The sequence below is a fragment of the Myxocyprinus asiaticus genome, chromosome 5 (genome assembly GCF_019703515.2).
Source record: "Myxocyprinus asiaticus isolate MX2 ecotype Aquarium Trade chromosome 5, UBuf_Myxa_2, whole genome shotgun sequence".
NCBI classification, from domain to species: Eukaryota; Metazoa; Chordata; class Actinopteri; order Cypriniformes; family Catostomidae; genus Myxocyprinus; species Myxocyprinus asiaticus.
Genome location: NC_059348.1, coordinates 27,774,645 through 27,795,637, shown reverse-complemented (window position 1 = coordinate 27,795,637; position 20,993 = coordinate 27,774,645). Strand labels below are relative to the sequence as shown.

The window sequence follows — 20,993 nt, the reverse complement described above, 5'->3', positions numbered from 1 at the left end:
TTTTCAGCCCTTCATTTTTAATGCACTCTTTTAAAGTTACCACAGGTGTGTGACTCACGCTCTTTGGTCAAAAGTATAATTAACTGTACTAATAGGGTACAGTTATGAAAATATCCCTGTTAGCAATGTACACTATATTGCCAAAAGTATTCGCTCATCTGCCTTTAGACGCATATGAACTTAAGTGACATCCCATTCTTAATCCATAGGGTTTAATATGACGTCGACCCACCCTTTGCAGCTATAACAGCTTCAACTCTTCTGGGAAGGCTTTCCACAAGGTTTAGGAGTGTGTTTATGGGAATTTTTGACCATTCTTCCAGAAGCGCATTTGTGAGGTCAGACACTGATGTTGGACGAGAAGGCCTGGCTCGCAGTCTTCGCTCTAATTCATCCCAAAGGTGCTCTATCGGGTTGAGGTCAGGACTCTGTGCAGGCCAGTCAAGTTCTTCCACACCAAACTCGCTCATCCATGTCTTTATGGACCTTGCTTTGTGCACTGGTGCGCAGTCATGTTGGAACAGGAAGGGGCCATCCCCAAACTGTTCCCACAAAGTTGGGAGCATGGAATTGTCCAAAATCTCTTGGTATGCTGAAGCATTCAGAGTTCCTTTCACTGGAACTAAGGGACCAAGCCCAGCTCCTGAAAAACAACCCCACACCATAATCCCCCTCCACCAAACTTCACAGTTGGCACAATGCAGTCAGACAAGTACCGTTCTCCTGGCAACCGCCAAACCCAGACTCGTCCATCAGATTGCCAGATGGAGAAGCGTGATTCGTCACTCCAGAGAACGCGTCTCCACTGCTCTAGAGTCCAGTGGCGGCGTGCTTTACACCGCTGCATCCGACGCTTTGCATTGCACTTGGTGATGTATGGCTTGGATGCAGCTGCTTGGCCATGGAAACCCATTCCATGAAGCTCTCTACGCACTGTTCTTGAGCTAATCTGAAGGCCACATGAACTTTGGAGGTCTGTAGCGATTGACTTGCAGAAAGTTGGCGACCTCTGCGCACTATGTGCCTCAGCATCCGCTGACCCCGCTCTGTCATTTTTGTTGCGTTGCTGTCATTCCCAATCGCTTCCACTTTGTTATAATACCACTGACAGTTGACTGTGGAATATTTAGTAGCGAAGAAATTTCACGACTGGAAATGTTGCACAGGTGGCATCCTATCACAGTACCACGCTGGAATTCACTGAGCTCCTGAGAGCGGTCCATTCTTTCACAAATGTTTGTAGAAGCAGTCTGCATGCCTAGGTGCTTCATTTTATACACCTGTGGCCATGGAAGTGATTGGAACACCTGAATTCAATTATTTGGATGGGTGAGCGAATACTTTTGGCAATATAGTGTATCTCCTCATGGCTTTTATTTAGATTAAAAGACTATATATTCCATGTGGAGGAGGCAAAAGAAATGTGAGGAAGAGAGCTTAGAGGAAATCCCCAATGATTACATCTGCTCATATTTCTCTGGATTATTCAGACAAGCTCATTTGAATTGCAGTAGACTGATAAAGGGAATGATATTTAGAGCTGGAGAACTCGCAGTGAGAATGTCTGTGCTTTGAAAAGGATTTTAGGTAATGCGTGTTCTATCTTAATTATTCAGCTGGGTCAGACTGCACAGGCAAAAAAGGCTTAATATCAAGGTTGAAGTGTCATCAGATGGACCATTCAGAAAATGTGTGTTAAATGTAAGCACCACAAGAGCATCGGTTGGCAATGTCTGATCTTATCCATTCAGGTTGGAACACAGTATCCTTGCATTTTTGCTCTCAAATTAAATTTTTACTCCCTGAACTCTTTGGTTTAGAGTTGGGGTTTGGGTTTGGGAATAGGATTAATAAAATATACATTCCTGTTGATTGTATCACATCATTTACATCTAAAAATACAACTCGCTGTTGGCGCCACCAGGTGGATATTTCACCTCAAAATCACTTCCAGCTTCGGCCACTGGAGGCAGTGGTTCCAATTTCGGTAAGCACAGACCCATTTCAGCAGCAGAACTTTCGACCTCCTGTCGCTGAATACACAGTGTGATCAGTCTGTTTTGGATGCTGGAGTTTCATGCTTCATGGTTGACCATCATTTTATGCTGGTAAACAGCATGGCCATGCTAGTCCACCATCTAGACCAGCACCAGTCCACCACTAATAATCAGCATAAACCAGCATGGAAATTCATGCTGGTCTACTGGTCTTTTCAGTGGGGATGTTATCAGTCACAAAATAATGTATGACTGACAATGTTTCTAGGTGGTTACAATAATCTCAGACTCATGGTAAATTTAATCTAATTTTTTTCTCACTGATAAATCATGGATGGAACACAGCAGTATGACAGCCTACCTCAGTACAGTCCATACTACATCGCCCCATCAAAAATCTACACATCCAGAACTTTCTACACACAGAGGAGCGAGTATGACTTACACTCTGCAGTGGCTGATGCTCCTCAAATGGAGGGAAGCTCTCAGCATTTCTACAGATGGTTTTCCCCACCTGGCATTGTGAAAAATAAGGAGGGATTGACTGCATTGCTGTGTTTTGTAGTTTTCGCCTGTGTTGCTCCCACTCTAGTTATGAATAGATATGCGTGGCTTTGAGGCCAGCGTCGGGGCTAACGTTGGTGGCTCTGGGGGCTTTGGCATGGGCGTAGGCATCAGGTCGGTGTACTGTGGAGGAACTTACGGATATTAAAGCTCTTACATGACACCATACTCAGCAAAGTCAGCCATGTTCTCAATGGCAGCCATTAATTTTGCTGTGCCCTTGGCCATCTCAGTGATTAGTATCTCTAAGATAATGTGTGTACGCAAAAAAACAAACAAACAAACAAACAAACAAAAAAACATTTTACCTGACAGTTTTCTTGGTGAATGTGGTTCTAGCAATTCTTCAGTGTATTATAGAAATCACATTTTTTGATAGGGGTGAATCCCACAGCCCAGAGTTATTCTGTACAACCCCATTTTAATGATGTGTCAGACCTCATTAGGGACATCAAGCATCAGTGCTGGAGCAGGCACAGGGTTCCCTGATGCATATCCTTCATTTAATCGATATCTGAATCACTACTGCTTTATGGATCCTGAAGTGGTCAGTATTTGAAGAATTTAGTATTTAAAATAATCTAATTCTGCACTTAATAGTAAGGTTCTATACATCAACGCTAGTTAATGCTTGAGGTATCATGAACTTACAATGAACAATAACTTTTAACTTTTATTAATCTTTGTTCATATTAGTGTATACATAATATACTATTGTTCATTGTTAGTTCTCGTTAACTATTGTGCTAACATATACAATCTAAATTTTTACCTGTCACTATATCATTAATCTTTTTGAAAACTTGTTTTTTCTTTGTTTGTCCTCCTACTTTTGGGCTGTGGCACTGATTTGTGGGCTGGTTGTCATGATTGCTCTGGTTGTTGCAGCCTATTTTTCCTAAAAGTCTCGAAGCAAAATTTGGTGTCATGATAAACCTAATATATAATGGGAGGAACCACCTATCCTCAGAACAGAAAGGAGCCAGAATTCACAAGACTGTGTTAGTTCATACGTGAATCATTTAGGTCCTTGCTATGAACATCCAGTTTTTCTGATATGTATTCTATGGAGCATTTTTCATTTAAATATTTAAAGCCGATAATACATGTAAAACACCATGAATCCTTTAATTAGGATTATTAGCATTAGAGAAGTAAGATTTGGGTCAGAGGATTTAGGTCCTGTTTTAGGATTTTGGATTATAAAGTGTTATGTTTGTAGGATAGCGAATCACAACTTCTATATTTGTGATATTTTTTCCCCCTGTGGCAATATGTTTTGAAGAGATATAATACATAAGGTATGTCCTTCAGCACACCCAGTTTCACTCTGAATATTCATTAACTAGTGTTGTAGTTGCAAGTGTCTGAAATCACAAGGCTGAAACTTTTTAAGTAGGCAGGCAATTCATGATTAGGTTTTAATATACCTTTACCACATACTCTATGAGTTTGAACTGTGGGCCTCATTAGTTAAATTTTAGCATACCACTAATAGTGTAAACTAGTGTTGCCTCCCCATGTGATACTCAAACACCAATGCAGTACAATGAAATCACTGGAATGATTTGCATTGTTTTTGTGTCAGTTAATCATTCACTAATGTCTATGATACTCTCTTCCACTGAATAAAGATCAGTAAGAAATCAGACAGACCCGCTTGACAGTCACAGACAACTGAATTTCAATTATTACATAGTTGATACATGCCGTTCCCTGTTGTTTTTAAACATATAGATGACAGCTTGGATAGTAAGTCACTGACATTTTCATCCAAATGTACATTTGTTGTAGCTTCTTTCTAATAGGCTTCTACATGTTACAACAAGTTAGCAATAGCATCTGGAGTAATTATCAGAAATAAGTACATAGTTGTATATCAATCATTTTCATACAGAGACACAACACACCATTCATTGCACCATGCAGTTTTATTTATTTTGGCTAAAAGACACTATCCTGGAGGTCGCTTGCACGCCATCTACTCATTATCAGTAAAGCTCATGTTATTCGGTTCACGTTGAGGTGAGACTGCTCTACAAACTGGGTCATTTTAGAGTTCTTGGAAATGAACATGTTGTTTGTCAGCAGCATATTGTTAAGACAATACACTCAGGTATTTTTGAACGGGCCAGTGTCATGTGCGTATCCTGAAATAATTACGCTTTGTAAGAGGAAATTGTGCTCATGCAGGAGGGTGGGATAATTGTGGTGCGATGAATTTACAATGGTTTGGTGGACTGTGTGATGCAAAGCTTCTAAGTGGTCTCTTAAAGTTTTAAGATACAGTATTGTTCAGAGATCTCTGTGATGGTATCTCAGATTGTTTTCTGGTCTGGTTTCCCATCAGTAAGTGAAGTGTTTCTTTATATAGCAAAATAAATAAATAATAATAATAAAATAAATACATTTTACATAGCAAAACATACATTTACTTAAGTAACATAACATAAGATATAAGTCTTGTTTTCATAGAAATATAAATAATAATAATAATAATAATAATAATAATTTAAAAAAAAAAACAATTCACTAAACTTTGTTAGATTTAATTGAAAAACAATACTTAATAACTTATGTCTTATATTTGTTATGTTAGAGACATGCTGAGTAAGATTTTTTTTGCAGTGCTGTGGCTTGGGTCATTCAGCAGTAGTCTGACCTGATATAAACTGATTTAATACATGTTGTTCTGTGGTTCTTTGGCTCTGTTAACACTTGTGCATGGTCTGTTCCAGAGAAGCACTCAATACACCCCCACAAGCGCAAATGCTCATTTTTTTTTTTTTTTTTTTTTTATGGGACTTTGTTTTTAAGATATTCTGAGAATACCGTTGTACTGGAATCAGTGGATGAGCTCCAGCCCTGTGGAGGAAATTGAAGTGCAGAGCACCTCGGAGCAGGAGGAGAAGCTGGACATCTTTGAAGTTGAGGATGTTCTCTGTGAGACAGGGTACACCACTGGTGGAGAATCGGACAATGAATTAGACAGGCATCAGATGGAGGAGTGAGTTTCAAATGAACCCTCCTTTAAATTAAAAGTGCAGTAATTTTTTGAATATGTCGTCTTGGACTTCCACTGACACCTAGGGGCATGGATGCAGTATTATTCAAACACAATAGTTTTCAGATACCAATGCCATTGTAGAAATTCACAGTCAGCCATGATTAATTTAATCCACGAGCAAAAGTGTCCAATAACAGGGTGGTTACTGAGATTAAGTGAGTAGTATTCAGCTGGTCATGTGATCCTAACATGGCAGCCCCCATGAGGGGACCCTGCCCCATGTAGAATAAAACAGCTTTTATTAGGTTACTGGTATGACTGGAGTCTTCATCTCTTGTGAGTGCTCATGATTTTATACATTTCAAAATTACTATTAATTTCATTAGAAGTAAAACGACAAATTCTTTAAGATGCACCATGTAGTGTTGATCAGAAAGAGATAATTCTGTTGAGACTAATTGAGTTTACACAATATGGCCAAAAGTATGTGGACACCCAAACCCAACACCCATATGTGCTTGTTGAACATTTAAAAATGGCTAATGAGTAGTAGAAGCATATTTGTTTTTGCAAGATACTGTTACTTTATGATTTCTTTTTTCTATAGCTCTTATTCAGAATTTACAACAGATGAACAGTGCAGACAGTACAAGAAATATTTGATGTCACCCTGGCTGTATACAAGAATCTCTGTGCAGAAATGGATGATATCTGTGAACAAATGAATGAACTTAGCAGAGAGCTGGACACCCTGCATGAGGAGTCCACTAAGTTCCAGGTAGGCAGCAAGAATTTGGCATAAAGTACTGTAGGATTATAAGTCTATATGACAGCATTTCATATGAAAACTCAATACGGCCCATAAATATACAGTGTATCCTCTGCATCACAGGCTGTAGCTGGGGAATATAATCGATTCAAAGATCTGAAGCAAGTAAACATAATTGCCATTACAGATCAGAATTATGAGAAAATTGATCAGAGCTAGTGGTAAATTTTTTGTCATTTCATAATTTTTGTCTGTGGATCACTAAAGTTCACATTTGTTCTCTAGTCTCACAAATACAAGAGTAAGAAGCACCAGTGTAAGAACCTGAGGTAAAAACTGTGTCATATCAAGCAATTGGTCAAACATTATGACCGAGGCCTCACAAGGAAAGAGAAGGCTTATGCTGCTGATCCTCAGGATTTCTTAGTCTAAAATTATACCTGGGTGTATACACGGGTATAAGTCACTTTATAGAGACAAATATGTTAAAACATTACTCATCATTCTAAAACTGTGCTGAATACGTTTTTTCTGTTAAGCTGCCAGAGGTTTTGAAAATATTGTAATCATCCTATGAAATGGAAACCAGTTTTCCTTGCACTTACAAAGGCTACTTGAAACAACTCTGTATTTTTTTTTCTTTTCTTTGTAACTTGATAGGAAATGGACAAAAACGCTATCACAATTACAACAATGTATGATACTATTATTTAATCAACCTATCATACAGAAGTATTTAAAAACACAAAGATATTAAAATGAAAACTGTACATGTTGCAGTTGAATGTGTTTGTATATTAGACCGCCTGATATGTTTCAAGGCCTAAATATGAGGTAATATTAGTCATTCAGATGTATAAGGCTAGAAAAATTACATCTCACAACAAAAGCCAATGCCACATGCGGTCACATGTGAAACATAGACATCAGAGCCCTGCTCTTTAAAAAAAAAAACCCGAACAGAACAGAACAGGCAGTGACAATTTCTAGCCAGAATCAGCCTTCGTATCACTAAAATAACATACAGATATATCCAATCACTCCTCTTTAGTGTAAAGTGAGCAGCTCTGGTGTGTTGACATAATTTCAAATTGATACATTTCGATCAAACACCATTTAATCGTCCATTTATGTCTCAGACAATAGAGGTACTTTTTTGGTTAACAATGTTGTAACATCATTACCAGTTTATAATTAACTGGTTAAAGTCTAAAAAACAAAACAAAAATAAGAGCAGAAACCATGTATGATCAATTACAACAATAGTCTTCTATATGAGGATGAACGATACTTCCATGTAGAAAAGATTCACTTGTTTTTATATCTGAAAAATACATGACTACTTCATTTGTCATCTAAAATGCAAAATGTGTTGATCAAAGAAATAAACATTCTTGAAGAGGTAAGTCTTGAGCCAAGAAATCATTTAAACAACAAATACAGTTTGCAATTATTTCATAAAATGGTTGTTTCAACTTTAGTATATTCCAGTTTCAGGTCAAAGAAATGCATTATGATTGATAGGGTAAAAGAGCTAAAAATATATCCCATCACTGTGGTAAAACAAATTCCTTAAAGGGATAGTTCAACTAAAAATGAAAATTCTCTCATCATTTACTCACCCTCATGCCATACCAAATGTGTATGAATTTTTCTCTACTGCTGCACACAAAGATTTGTTGAAAGATATTTCAGCTCTGTAGGTCCATACAATGCAAGTGAATGGTGGCCAGAACTCAGAAGGTCCAAAAAGCACAAAGGCAGCATAAAGTAATCAATATGACTCCAGTGGTTAAATTCATGTCTTCTGAAGCAATACGATAGGTGTGTGTGAGAAACAGATCAATATTAAAGTCCTTTTTAACTATAAATCTCCACCTTTGACCAGCCCCAACCAGTAAGTGGCTTTATGTGAAAGTCACTTAAACACCAGAATGTGGAAGTTAAAAGTGTAGATTTACAAAAAAAAAAAAAAAAAGGACATAAATATTGATCAGTTTCTCACCCACACCAATCATATCAATTCTGCAAATATGGATTTAACCACTGGAGTCTTATTGTTTACTTTTATGCCTTTATGTATTTTTTGGACCTTCAAAGATATGGTCAACATTCACTTCTTCAGAATTCACCAATTTTTACTGTTTCTGTTTGGGTTCTTTTGGGATGTCATGTCCATGTCCACCTCTGTGGGGTGGGGGTGGTGGGTGACTTGGATATCATTAGGGTAAATTTCATATTCACACCCAAATGATTTTTTTAATCTAAAGTTATTCTAAAAATGGCTAGCTGTACGACACCTATACTGACCTTGTTTTATTCTTCAACCATTTTCCACTAAATAACTCACTATAAAACTGTACCAAACATCTTACCTTTGGCTGGGAGATTACAAACAGTCCTCAAATATTTCATTATTATTATTTGTTATCAAACTTTGAAAATGCCATTGCGTCTTAAAACAGTTCACAGAACACTGACCAAGCCATCTGCAAGATATTAGAGAATTGATGATTCCCAATGTATGACCCAGTTGCATTTGGTCATACAGCCAATATCAGAAGTGAATGCAGGAATGCAAAAAAAATAAAATCAGAGAGGGAACCAGAGATTCCCAGTAGTTTGCTAAAGTAGTCTGGTGGCTGATTGGCTCTGTGGTCATGTCTGATAATGATTACTGTCCAGGTACATAGGGCCAACTGATGGAGCTTCCAGAGAGCTGCATATCACGGATAAGCGTCTCGATAGGCGTCTTCCCCACGAGCCGGATAAAGAAGAGCTGAGAGATGAGGTTGGCGGGCACCGCCCTCAAAGCGGGCAGTCGCAGTAGCAGCCGCCCAAAGCGCTGGGGCTGCCCGGGATACTGCATGCGTTCGTATTCGGTCAGGGCCACCTGAGCTTTTTCCTGCAGGCTTTCAACATGAGCTGGGTCTGTCAGTCCACATGCATCTAACAACAGACATACAGAGAAAACAGATATTAATGGCAGGGGACAGTTAAATGATTTTACAAGGCTGTTAAAGGGGTAGTTACCTAACAATGATAGTCCTGACTCCTGTCATCATTTATTCACCTTCATGTTATTCCAAACCCTTGTGAATTTCTCTCTTCCGTGGAACACAAAAGGATACGCTAGGCAGAATGTTTGAGACTAAAGGCCACCTTCGGTTGTCCGCTTGCTGATCGGAACGCACAATGTGTGGCTGACATAGATTCCATCATCGCCGTCTGTGGACTGTCTGCATGCGGCCTAGGTTTATTTGACACGTATACAGCCCTCGTCTGTGCGCATCATTGTCACAGGCGCCAGTCGTAGACTATACTAAAAGAATATCACAAAGCACTTGTAGTGCAAATGCATCGAATGCGTTTGTATTCTCTAGCTGTCAAAATAGTACACTTTGAAAGGCAACGAGGTCGACCGGGCACAATCTGATCAGGAATTATAGCTGGGCCTAAAGGTGCACCCAGTCATTTTTTACTCATTAAAAAACGTTTTACTCGTAAAGAAATGTATAATAATTTTGAAACATATGTATAAAATCATGACCAATCATGTTAGACGAAGAGTTCAGTCATATCAGTAACCTTATAAAAGAAGCAGTGTCAACAATAATCAAAATTCCTCCTTGTGTTCCACAAAAGTAAATCAAGTCATGACAAGTTTGGAATGACACGAGGGTGAGTAAATGATTTTTATTTTTAAAGGGAGTGACAGCCCCAGTCACCTTCATTGTATGGAAAAAAGATGTAATGAAAGTGAATGGTGACTGACGCTAACATTCAGCCTAAAATCTCCTTTTGTGTTCCACGGAAGAGAAAAAGTCATAAGGATTTGGAACAACATGAGGATGAGTAAATTATACAAAATATTGTGAACTATCCCTTTAAGGATTTTTATTAATTAGTATTATTTTATAAACTTAAGTGGTGACAAGATTTTGTTTTAGCCCTTACAAGTTTCTTCTTTTTATTTTCTTAAGAGTTTCACAATACATTTAGGAAACAAAGTGGAAAACAGATTGCTAATGTGTTACCCAGTAGAGGGAGCTAGTATTACACTAGAAACTACCCTGCCGTCACAGTGCTCATTACCATTCTTAACCATTTTACATATAACAGAAATGTTTCTGTGAATCAGATCTGATTGTGTCAGAGTAAATGCAGTTTATCAGATTCCTTTGGTTAATTCACCTGGTGAGAAGAGAGCTATGGCCTTGAGACAGCTGTACTCTGCTGAATCCACTTGCAAGCGGGTCAGCTTCTCTACTTGGTCCTGGAAGACACGCACCTGGTCCATGAAGGACACCACCCTTTCAGCAGACATAGGAGAGGAGTGAAAGCCTGCGGCAGCGAGCAGCGGGGCCATGTTCAGGGGCAGGGCAGATTGAGCTGCGTTTAGAATAAACAGTTCGCTCCAGCTGAGCCGCAGCAGGGCCACCTGCTCAGACACGGGCAGCTCAGGGAAATAAGGAATATTTCGGGCCCATTCGATGGTGCTGAACAGGAGTCTGGCGGCAAGCTCACAGATGCTGTCGATGCCCATGGAGGATCCACCACCCCCCTGCATCTGCTGGCTGTACTGGTGACTGTAGCGGCTGTTGGGGTAAGGCTCAGCCCGTAGAAGCTGGGAGATGAGCTCAGACACTGGCTGCCCATTGTAGAACTCATTCACACCGCTTCCAGCATTACCACCCACTGGAGTTGTGGATGGGCTGAGACTAGAATGTGAAGGTGGGATGCGACCACGCTGAACTGCTGAAGGAAAAGAGGGAAGAGAGAGGCAGAGTTGTGATGGAACTGAAACATTTGATAGATGAGGCAAAAGTTCCTGTCCTTTGCTAACCCTCAGCATGGGACATCTGGCAGAGAGTCAGAGGACTGGCCTAAAGGATTAGAAACATTTAATTACTGATTGCACAAGGACAGAAGGGCTCAACAATTTCCTTGGGGAAAAAAGGAAACTGGAAACACCACATTCTAGACCAGGGGTTTTCAAACTGGAGTTTTCAAAAGTGTAAAAAAAAAAATGTAACATAGTAAATGTAACATTTACTGAATTTGACATTTTTACGGTTTCATTCTGAAATCATTAGTTTAATCATGATTAGGCTTGTTTTATTCTGTTGACAACTATTTGAATAAAACAGTAATGAATAAAACAAACTATATTATGAAAAATATATATACACTGGTGGCCACAACATTAAAACCACCTGCCTAATATTGTGTAGGTCCCCCTCGTGCCACCAAAACAGCGCCAACCCGCATCTGTTTTGGTGGCACGAGGGATACCTACACAATATTAGGCAGGTGGTTTTAATGTTGTGGCTGATCGGTGTATATTACATTATACTTATGTTACACCAAATGTAAGACTCCAACTAAAGCTGTACCTCTAAATTAATAAAATAGGCTTTACCTGTTATTATTACCTACAATATTACTATTATTATTTATTTTATATTTGCATTATTACTGCTAAATATACTAAATGATTCTTGTAAGAATCATGCAGTGGCATTGATAGACTTCCAGTATCACGTATGCTTATAAGGCTCAATCTAATCCTGTTTCCATTAAATAAACCTGCTCCCGAGCAGGTTATGGACTTGTTGCAATGACAGCAACTCCGAGATGATCTTCCATGAACGTAACAATCCAGGATCAGATTTCTTAAGTGGGAAAAGTCTGGATAGATATTGTCATTTATCGGTGCTCTAGTACAGCATAGTAACAAACTTACCATTGTCCATATTATGATTTGGGATACATGGTTTTATATCAAATGTTTTCAGACTATTATTAAATACATTAAATGAGACCAATCAGATACATTTTAATGAATTACAAACAAATTCTTTATTGTGACTGTGAAAATGTGCATTGTACAGGCTGTACTGTAGTAGCAAGTAGGCTATTACTATTTGTCATGCTGCATCAAAGAAATGTAAGAAATGAGTATAACAAAAAGTATATAAAAAAATGAATGGTTTCTCTTTTTACAAAAATATAATAAACTGCACATTTGTGACAGCATTACTGAACAAAAGTGGTTGCATAGTGTGACGAGGAGGAAGGCGTGGCCAGGCCGTGAGGATGCACGCCTGGATCTGAGTTTCCCAAATCAGTGGGAGAGAGAGATAAGGTGGAGCCGGAGATGCCAGAGAGAGAGAGAGGGAGACACACGGAGCTGTGTGTGTGTCGATGTGTGTTTTGGTTATGCTGAAAAGCAGTTATATATTGTGTTGTGTTTTGATCGGTGAGAATTTCTTTCGGAATCCCCACTCAGGAGATGATTCTGAAGAGTGCCTCCGCAACATTACGTGCTGAAATGTTGCTTAGAGGCACTACCAATTCTTTCGAAGGGGACCTCGATCAAAGGAAGTGGGCGCAAAGGCATTCTTGGGGTGGCCGGCGGATACACCAGCTGACATTCACGGCGTGCCTAAAGGCCTTGTCCCACATCTGCTCCAGAGGGAAATCCCCTGCAGGGAATACTCTAAGGGCTGGGGAAGCTGGGACTTCATCCTGATGCAAAGCCGACACAGACAGCCCCGGCTCCGCCTCCCCAGCCAGCAAATCGCAAACCACACACCGAGACACTTTGGTGCAGGACCCATCCACACATAATCTCCCCAATAACGACTGAAATGCTGGCCAATTCGTAGCCAAAATCAGCAGATGGGTGAGACGAGGACTAACCGCTGCCTCTACTCTATATTTTTGCCCCTGAAATTGAATAGCCACTGGAGGCTTTCGTGAACGTCCCCATGCACACACACACACAGCTCCGTGTGTCTCCCTCTCTCTCTCTGGTCTCTCCAGCTCCTCCTTATTCACTCTCTCCCACCGATCGGGGCAACTCAGTGCCAGGCTTGCATCCTCACGGCCTGGCCATGCCCTCCTCCTCGTCACACATAGTAATCTGTATGCAAAAACGTCACTGTGAGCCACTGTACATGGGCCTTGCATTTCTCTTAATTGAATAACAATAATAAAAACTAAAGTGCACATTTTATGGAGAACAAAGTAGAGTCCAATAGAGAAGAAAATCTGAATGCACAGACTGTGTTCCATGCATGAACCAGTCACTCTGGACCTTGCATCGATGAATAATGAGATAAATGACACTTTGAACTTTGGCAAAAATGGTGTGAGTGCAATTCTAAGACAATGATGCAGGTGTTCATTGCTGAGCCTGGTGCAGTATTTGGTTTTAATAATGTTCATTGTGGAGGAGGCTGACTCTCAGCAGTATGTGGAACCAAACATGGTCAGGATATGTAGTACCATTTTGTTTAGAATAGGGAAACCAGCTGCAGGCACCATCTTTCCCCAGAAAGTTACAGGGTCACAATCACTAACCTCTTTCAAAGCCACATTTTCTTGCAGTTCAATCAACCTCATTTGTAGTAATGCAACATTTATCCATCTGAAGGTCTGTTTTGCTTCCTCTAACAACTCTGTGACATTTGTGACCAAGAAAGGATTCTGTATGATCAGCAGCAGTTGTTTTCCAAGCACAAGTGGTAAGATGTCAGGTCAGGGTGGTCCTCTTTCAAACGTGCAATCAGTCCCCTCCCTCTTCCTATCATGGCTGGAGCTCCATCTGTGGTGATGAAGACCACCGACATCAGATCTATCCCCCTTTTTGTCAGCATCCCTTTGATGGCCTCATGGATGTCCACTCCTTGTGTGTGTGCGCATCACGAGTTGTTAAACCCAACAGGTCCTCACAAAATTCCTTCTTTGTTTCATCATAGAATCTCACAAATACCAGAAGCTGGGCATTATCGATGGTATCTGTTGATTCATCCACAGCTAAAGAAATGCATGGTGCATTCTGAAAGGCCTAATCAAGTTGTGAAATCAAATCAGCTAATATTTCAGTTCTTCTCATTACTGTGGAATCTGACAATGGGATCCGTTTTATCTTTTCCTTTTTGTTTGCCATCAAGCAAGGTCTCAGCAACTTCACTCATGCATTCTTTAACCATCTCTGCATCAGTAAATGGCTTTTTTTACTCTTCCCAATTCCCAATGCGCTCTAGGTCCTCGTGGTGGCGTAGTGACTCGCCTCAATATGGGTGGCGGAGGTCGAATCTCAGTTGCCTCCACGTCTGAGACAGTCAATCCGCGCATCTTATCATGTGGCTTGTTGAGCGCGTTACCTCGGAGACGAAGCGCGTGTGGAGGCTTCATGCTATTCTCCGCCGCATCCACGCACAACTCACTACGTGCCACACGGAGAGCGAGAACCACATTATAGCGACCACGAGGAGGTTAACCCAATGTGACTCTACCCACCCTAGCAAACGGACCAATTGGTTGCTTAGGAAGCCTGACTGGATTCACTCAGCACGCCCTGGATTCGAACTTGCGACTCCAGGGTTGGTAGTCAGCGTCTTTACTTGCTGAGCTACTCAGGCTCCCAGTAAATGGCTTTTTGTGTTTTCCCAAAACCCAAGCTATTCTCAGTGAGCACTCAATTGCAAGTTCTTGGGCTGTCAGGGAATGGATAAGAACTTTGGTGGACCTCTCATATTGGGCTTTGAGCCGATTTATTTTTCTCGTTCTCAGCTCTGTGTTTTGGGGATACGTATGCTCGAAATGACTGTTTCCTGTCATAGTGGCACTTCACATTGGCACTATTCACGAGCGCTATGGATTCTGAGCATATCAGGCACACTGGTTTTTAACTTGTTGTGGGGAGAATGAATGCGTACTTGTCTGTCCACTCGACTTTGAATATGCGATTTTCACTATCAACTTTTATTTTCTTTTAACAAGCCATCCTCACATTCACAAAGTCTATCAATGGACGTATTTCCGTGTGTCTGCCTGCTGCTTGCTCCCAGTCCCAACACTGTCTTTCACTGTCGAAGATATTTGCATACATTTAGGCGACTGGATGAGACGCGGATCTCTTCACGAGACTAATTTGCATAAACGCACGCGATTGGATAGGACACGGATCTAGTCACGAGACTAATTTGCATAAATGCACACAATTGGATAGGGCACGGATCTCGTCATGGGACTCATTTGCATAAGCGCACGTGATTGGATAGGACGCGGCCCCGGGCTGGTGTTTCTTCACCACTGCTAGAGACAGAGAGAGGCTGCACTGCACTTGGTAAACGGCACCCAGTTGATCATGTCTGAAAGTTGTGTGTAATTAATTTATTGACTTCGATATCATTAAGTTTGGTGCTGTTCGGTTCGTATTGACCCTTTGCTGGGTCCGGACACAGTTCGTGGTCCGCAATTTGAGTATGACTGATATAAGCTAACAATGACTGAGAACCATCCTGGCTGATTTTGAGATGCGGGATAGATATTTACCTTCTTTACGCATTCCCACTCGGAAACACTTCTTTAGACGGCAGTACTGACACTGGTTGCGATGATGTTGGTCGATCTGGCAGTCCCGATTTGATCTGAGAAAAGCACCAAAACAGCTTCATGTTTCACACTAAAATGAACATTCTGTTAATCTGTTCAACCACCAATCTGTATGGTATATAGGTTCACTGGAAATAAAAAAAAGCACAAAGCTAACAATTACAACTAGCACATGCATAAATATAATTTAAATTCTCTGTTACCTGCAGGTATAGTTGAGGTTTCGGCGGACACTCCTTTTGAAAAAGCTCTTGCAGCCCTCACAGGTAAACACACCATAGTGTTTTCCACTGGACTTGTCACCGCAGACCACACAGTCCACCACGCACCCTTTATCATCCTCCCCGGCCTCCATGTCACTGCCGCCTCCTTGCGGTGACCCGTCGTCCTCATCTCCCCTCAGATAACCTTTGTCACCAAGTCCATTAGTATCCCCATTGGGATCTCCCCATCCTCCTCTCACCATGGCCATTGCTTAGTTCTCAGCCCAACAGTGGAGAAAAAATGCTCCCAAATGAAGCTGTTTCCGTTGACACCTTTTTGATAGCTGTGTGTTCTAAAAAGAAAAGCTATGAAGGCTTCTGAATCTGGAAATTGTCTGCCGTCTCATCTGACGCATTGAGGCTCAGACACAGGTCCTGAGTCAGTCAACTTTGGTCTTGGGGCATTGGGCTGTGCATGCTGTTTTGCATTCTTGACTGATCATATTCACTTTTTGTTGCGTCGTCTTTACCAGTACCTCAGATACTGTACCATGTGTACGTTACTTCTATGATTGGTTTCCAATTCAATCAAGAACCTGATAAAGAAAACAATCTCTCACTTACAGTTACTCACGGTATCATTCTTAAAGGAGTCATGACATGCCTTTCTTTATCATTATCAAAACACTTGGTTTTGGTGCTGCTTCTCCTTTATGACTTGACAGTTAATGCCCACTGTTATGACTGGCTCTCTGCTCTTGAATGACCTGCTCTCTCTCCTTGCCATCTCATTGCTCACGCTACTAGGCGGGGTTACGGAGTTGATCAGGTAAAATAGTTGTAGATGTGTTGTTGAGGAGGGAGTCAGATGCAAATGTCTACCGCAGTGTGACATCACAATGTGGAGGAAGTGGAGAACAAGTCACTTTGACAGCTTGGTTTCAACAAATGCTCTTTTTGCAGTGAGGAGGAAGTTTAGATTTCTGAAACTTACAGTATGTTTTATAGTACAATGACCTCTTATATGTGAAAAGATCCAAGGAAATTGTTATTTTTCATGTCATGACCCCTTTAAAACTTGTACAACAGTCACAGCTTAACCAGTCTCTTCAGAGTCAGACTTTGCTGTATATATTATGGCCTTTACAACAACTATAACTCGTATTTCTATATTTGAAATATTTGAATCATGATTTCACTATAGACATTACTGGCCAGAACTGATTACCTAAGAATTTACAAGTAATGAAGAACATACAGCACACACAATTGTTATTACATATAATCTCATAAACAACATACCAAAACAAAAATATAAACTTATACTAAAATGTATAGAAATAAAAAGAAATGCCAAGCTACAATACACTATTTGCTCAAGGACGTTCACTCACAGGGCTTGTTTGTTGAGAAATTGGAACAGACTTCTGGAGTTCCTCTCACAGTTGATCAGAAACGTGGGAATCAAAAACGACACGGGTGAACCCCAAACATTATTTCGTGCTTACAGTTTCGACGTGATCACGAGCTAAATCGCACGTTTCTTGTTTTTTATGCGAGCCAGCAACAGACATGCGGCCTAAGCTCCAGCCCACTTCCCCCTGTGTCGAGCAGGGGGAGGGGTGGAGCCATAGCTTTAGCGACGTACCTCACTCGAGACTTCGGCGAACACTGTATTTCTGCTCAGTTTTGATGGACCGAAGCGTTAGCTAGCAAACAGTTCACAGCAGCAAAAAGCGGTAATGTTTTAATATTCCTACCTGCATGGAGAAGTGCCAAAGTCGCGCGGGCTGGAGGAGGACAAGAGACTGAGCATGCCAATGTCCAGTAGAGTGCGCGCGCCGCCGCGTGCCTGTGAGTGTATGTGTGCGTACGTATGTGAGGGGGTGAGCAGGGATTTGACACAGCTATTCAAGCCCACGGTTGCCATGGTATCGCCTGCCTTATATGGTCAAAGAAGTCAAAGACCAGGGAGAGCTGCTCTGTTGGGCACACAAAAAAGAATGTGGTGTTTTGCTCCTCAAGAGATCAGTGACCTTAGGCATGTTTCATAGAACTGCAAATGTGCCTACAGGACGCCAAACCAAGTAAATACCATTCAGATAAGTCGTGCACAGGCTAAATATGTTCTCCATATTCTTCCATAAAGCTTTATTTATTTTATTTTTTATTTATTCTACTCAATCGGCTAATACATTTACGTACGAGATGCTTTTTCTCTCAAAGTGATTAAATTGTACAAATCATGTTAAAGGAATAGTTCACCCAAAAATGAAAATTCTCTCATCATTTACTCACCCTCATGCCATCCCAGATGTGTATGACTTTCTTTCTTCAGCAGAACATAAACAAAGATTTTTAGAAGAATATTTCAGCTCTGTAGGTCCATACAATGCAAGTGAATGATGACCAGAACTCAGAAGGTCCAAAAATGACATAAAGGAGGCATAAAAGTAATCCATAAGACTCCAGTGGTTAAATCCATATCTTCTGAGGCGATTGGTGTGGGTGAGAAACAGATAAATATTTAAGTCCTTTATTACTATCAATCCCCACCTTTGACCAGCCCCAACCAGTAGGTGGCGGAATGTGAAAGTGAAAGTGTAGATTTACAGTTAAAAAAGGACTTAATATTGATTTATTTCTCACCCACACCTATCATATCACCTCAAAAGGTATGTATTTAACCTCTGGAGTATGATGGATTACTTTTATGCTGCCTTTATTTCATTTTTGGACCTTCTGAGTTCTGGTCACCATTCACTTGCATTGCATGGAACTACAGAGCTGACATATTCTTAAAAAAAAAAAAAAAAAAAAAAAAAAATATATATATATATATATATATATATATATATATATATATATATATATATATATATATATATATATATATTTTGTGTTTTGTAGAAGAAAAAAAGTCATACACATCTAGGATGACACGAGGGTGAGTAAATGATGAGAGAATTTACATTTCTGGGTGAACTATCCCTTCAATTATGCAAGTTGCTGTGAAAACATGAGAGAGCCTAAAAATGATATAATTATGTAAATTCCTGATAAACTGCATGTTTTTTCAATGAAACTGCATTTTAATAATAATTTAGTGTGTGTGGGCGGGTTTGGGTGGTTTACGAGGACGATTTTTTTAGGTTACAAACTGGTAATTACAAGGGTATTATGCTATAAATGTGGTTTATGAGGACATTTCTAGTGTCCCCATAATTTAAATCGCTTAAAAAACATACTAAACTATATTTTTTTGAAAATGTAAAAATGTAGAAAGTTTTTTGTGAGGGTTAGGTTTAGGGGTAGGGTTAGGGTTAGGGGATAGAATCTATAGTTCGTACACTATAAAAATCAATATGTCTATGGAGAGTCCTGATAAGGATAGCTGCACCAACATGCGTTTATGTGTGTGTGTACCTAACCTCAGGTTGCCCCAGGGGATCTCACTGTAAATTTAGTGTAAATTGCTTTGGATAAAAGTGTCTGCTAAATGTCAGCTTGCTATTTACTTCGGTTACTATATATGTACAGTATATCCTATATCTGAACATGATTTAGCATTGCCTATATTTAATGACATACAGTATTTCTTGACCCAAATATGAAAGCTCAGGGTATTAATTCAAATTCATTTTTAATATAGGGATGGTAAACTGCAAAAATGTGAAAACAATTAGTTGGCATGACCAAAGACACTTTAATTGAGGAAATCCTGGAATGTCAGATGGAAAGACCCTTTTCATGTGAAAACAGCAAAAACATTTGATGCCCTAATGCTTTTTAGGATTAAAGATAAGCTAACTTGAATAGAATCCCAATTTATGTAGCAAGATGTCAGAGGGTAGGAAATACATTATTTTATTTAAAATACAATAACAAAGTGCTATATTATTTGTGACATTTTGCACTTATCAGACAATGCAGGCGAGCTTCACAGGGTCATAGGTTCATCACTGTTTCCTGTATAAAGAGGAATTTAAATCATTTTTTAAACACTGAAAAAGCCATCCACACTGTATATAGCTTGTTGTTGATGCAAGAGATTTAGGTTTTAAGATTTAGATCTTGGCCCCCAGTTCACATAATTATTCAAGATACATTCAAGAGAAAAACATTTACTGTTAATGTGCTCACCTCAGTCTACCTTCACTTCCTTCTCAGACTGTCAAAAAATAGCTGGTGCTCAAGTTAGGGCACAAAAGCAACAGCAAGTTAAATTATTATTATTATTATTTTTTTAAAGTTCTGGCCATTTTGAGTTCCCTGTTTTGACTGCAATGGAATTGTTTCACCACATGCAGCACTTAAAGCACAGTATTGCTTTTGTACAAATACAGTGTATGTATGTGTGTGTGTGTGTGTATGTGTGAGAGAGAGAGACAAAAAGAAAGGTGTGTGTCTGAGAGCTTATGCCTGTGTTATGTGGATTGTAGAAGATGGGCGTTTGTTTGGCCTTTGACCCCAGGTTTCAGGAATGCGGCTGATCTTTATTAGGATATGTGAGGTTGTGTTGCATATCTTGCCTGCCAAGGACTACTTACACCAATTTACTAAGCCCTGAGAGCATGTTGAAACACATATATGCTTCAGAGAAGTTTCATAAAATGTTTGAATGAAAATGCAAATGAATCTCCACACAGCATTATGTTTCTAGTAAGCAGGAAACAGAAAAGGGTGTCAGGAATAAGTATGCCTAAAGTACTTTTTGCAAGGAAGAATAATGTTATTATTATTAGATAATGAGGACGATAGATACTTTATTGATTCCACGTGGGAAATTAAAGTGCAAAGCAGCAATGCAGACAAACAGTAAAGTACACACAGTGCACACAAAATAAATACAAGACTGTGGAGATGGGGGCATGGCCAAGCGGCGTCTGTGGAGAGCGAGGCCAGGAGTGGAAAAGTGGTAAGGATTGACACCTGTGGGAATTTCTCTCTAACAGCTGTTTTGTGTTGCAGTGAGAGCTGGAGAGAGATATAAGGGCAGTCCAGACCTCCGGCAAGAAGAGTGAGATGAGCCTGAAGCTGTGTGT

The 20,993-nt window shown here is 40.0% G+C and overlaps 1 protein-coding gene and 1 pseudogene across 3 annotated transcripts; one reads left to right on the top strand and one right to left on the bottom strand.

The window, feature by feature from the left end:
- Positions 1–2,327: 2,327 nt before the first annotated feature.
- LOC127441161 (occludin-like) lies at positions 2,328–7,290 on the top strand (annotated as a pseudogene).
- A 1,008-nt stretch (positions 7,291–8,298) lies between these two features.
- On the bottom strand, positions 8,299–17,837 carry LOC127440548 (nuclear receptor subfamily 2 group F member 6-like). Of its 3 annotated transcripts, none has more exons than XM_051697220.1 (5): positions 17,709–17,837; positions 15,949–16,544; positions 15,686–15,780; positions 10,532–11,095; positions 8,299–9,286 (listed from the first exon to the last, which is right to left on the bottom strand). In XM_051697220.1, the coding sequence occupies exons 2-5, from the start codon at positions 16,215–16,217 to the stop codon at positions 9,012–9,014; spliced, it is 1,203 nt and encodes a 400-aa protein (XP_051553180.1). In that variant the 5' UTR covers positions 16,218–16,544; positions 17,709–17,837; the 3' UTR covers positions 8,299–9,011. The 3 variants fall into 3 exon arrangements, with proteins under 3 accessions (XP_051553180.1, XP_051553182.1, XP_051553181.1); XM_051697222.1 differs by having other exon boundaries at positions 10,532–11,092; XM_051697221.1 differs by lacking the exon at positions 17,709–17,837 and adding an exon at positions 17,343–17,506.
- Between the last annotated feature and the right edge of the window lie 3,156 nt (positions 17,838–20,993).

Bases quoted from the DNA above. Each gene is read 5' to 3' on its own strand.
- LOC127440548 (XM_051697220.1), bottom strand. From the start codon at position 16,217: ATGGCCATGGTGAGAGGAGGATGGGGAGATCCCAATGGGGATACTAAT. The intron at 15,781-15,948 runs GTAACAGAGAAT...TGCTTTTCTCAG, and splicing joins AACCTCAACTATACCTGCAG to ATCAAATCGGGACTGCCAGA. The intron at 9,287-10,531 runs GTGAATTAACCA...GTCTGTTGTTAG, and splicing joins CATAGCTCTCTTCTCACCAG to ATGCATGTGGACTGACAGAC.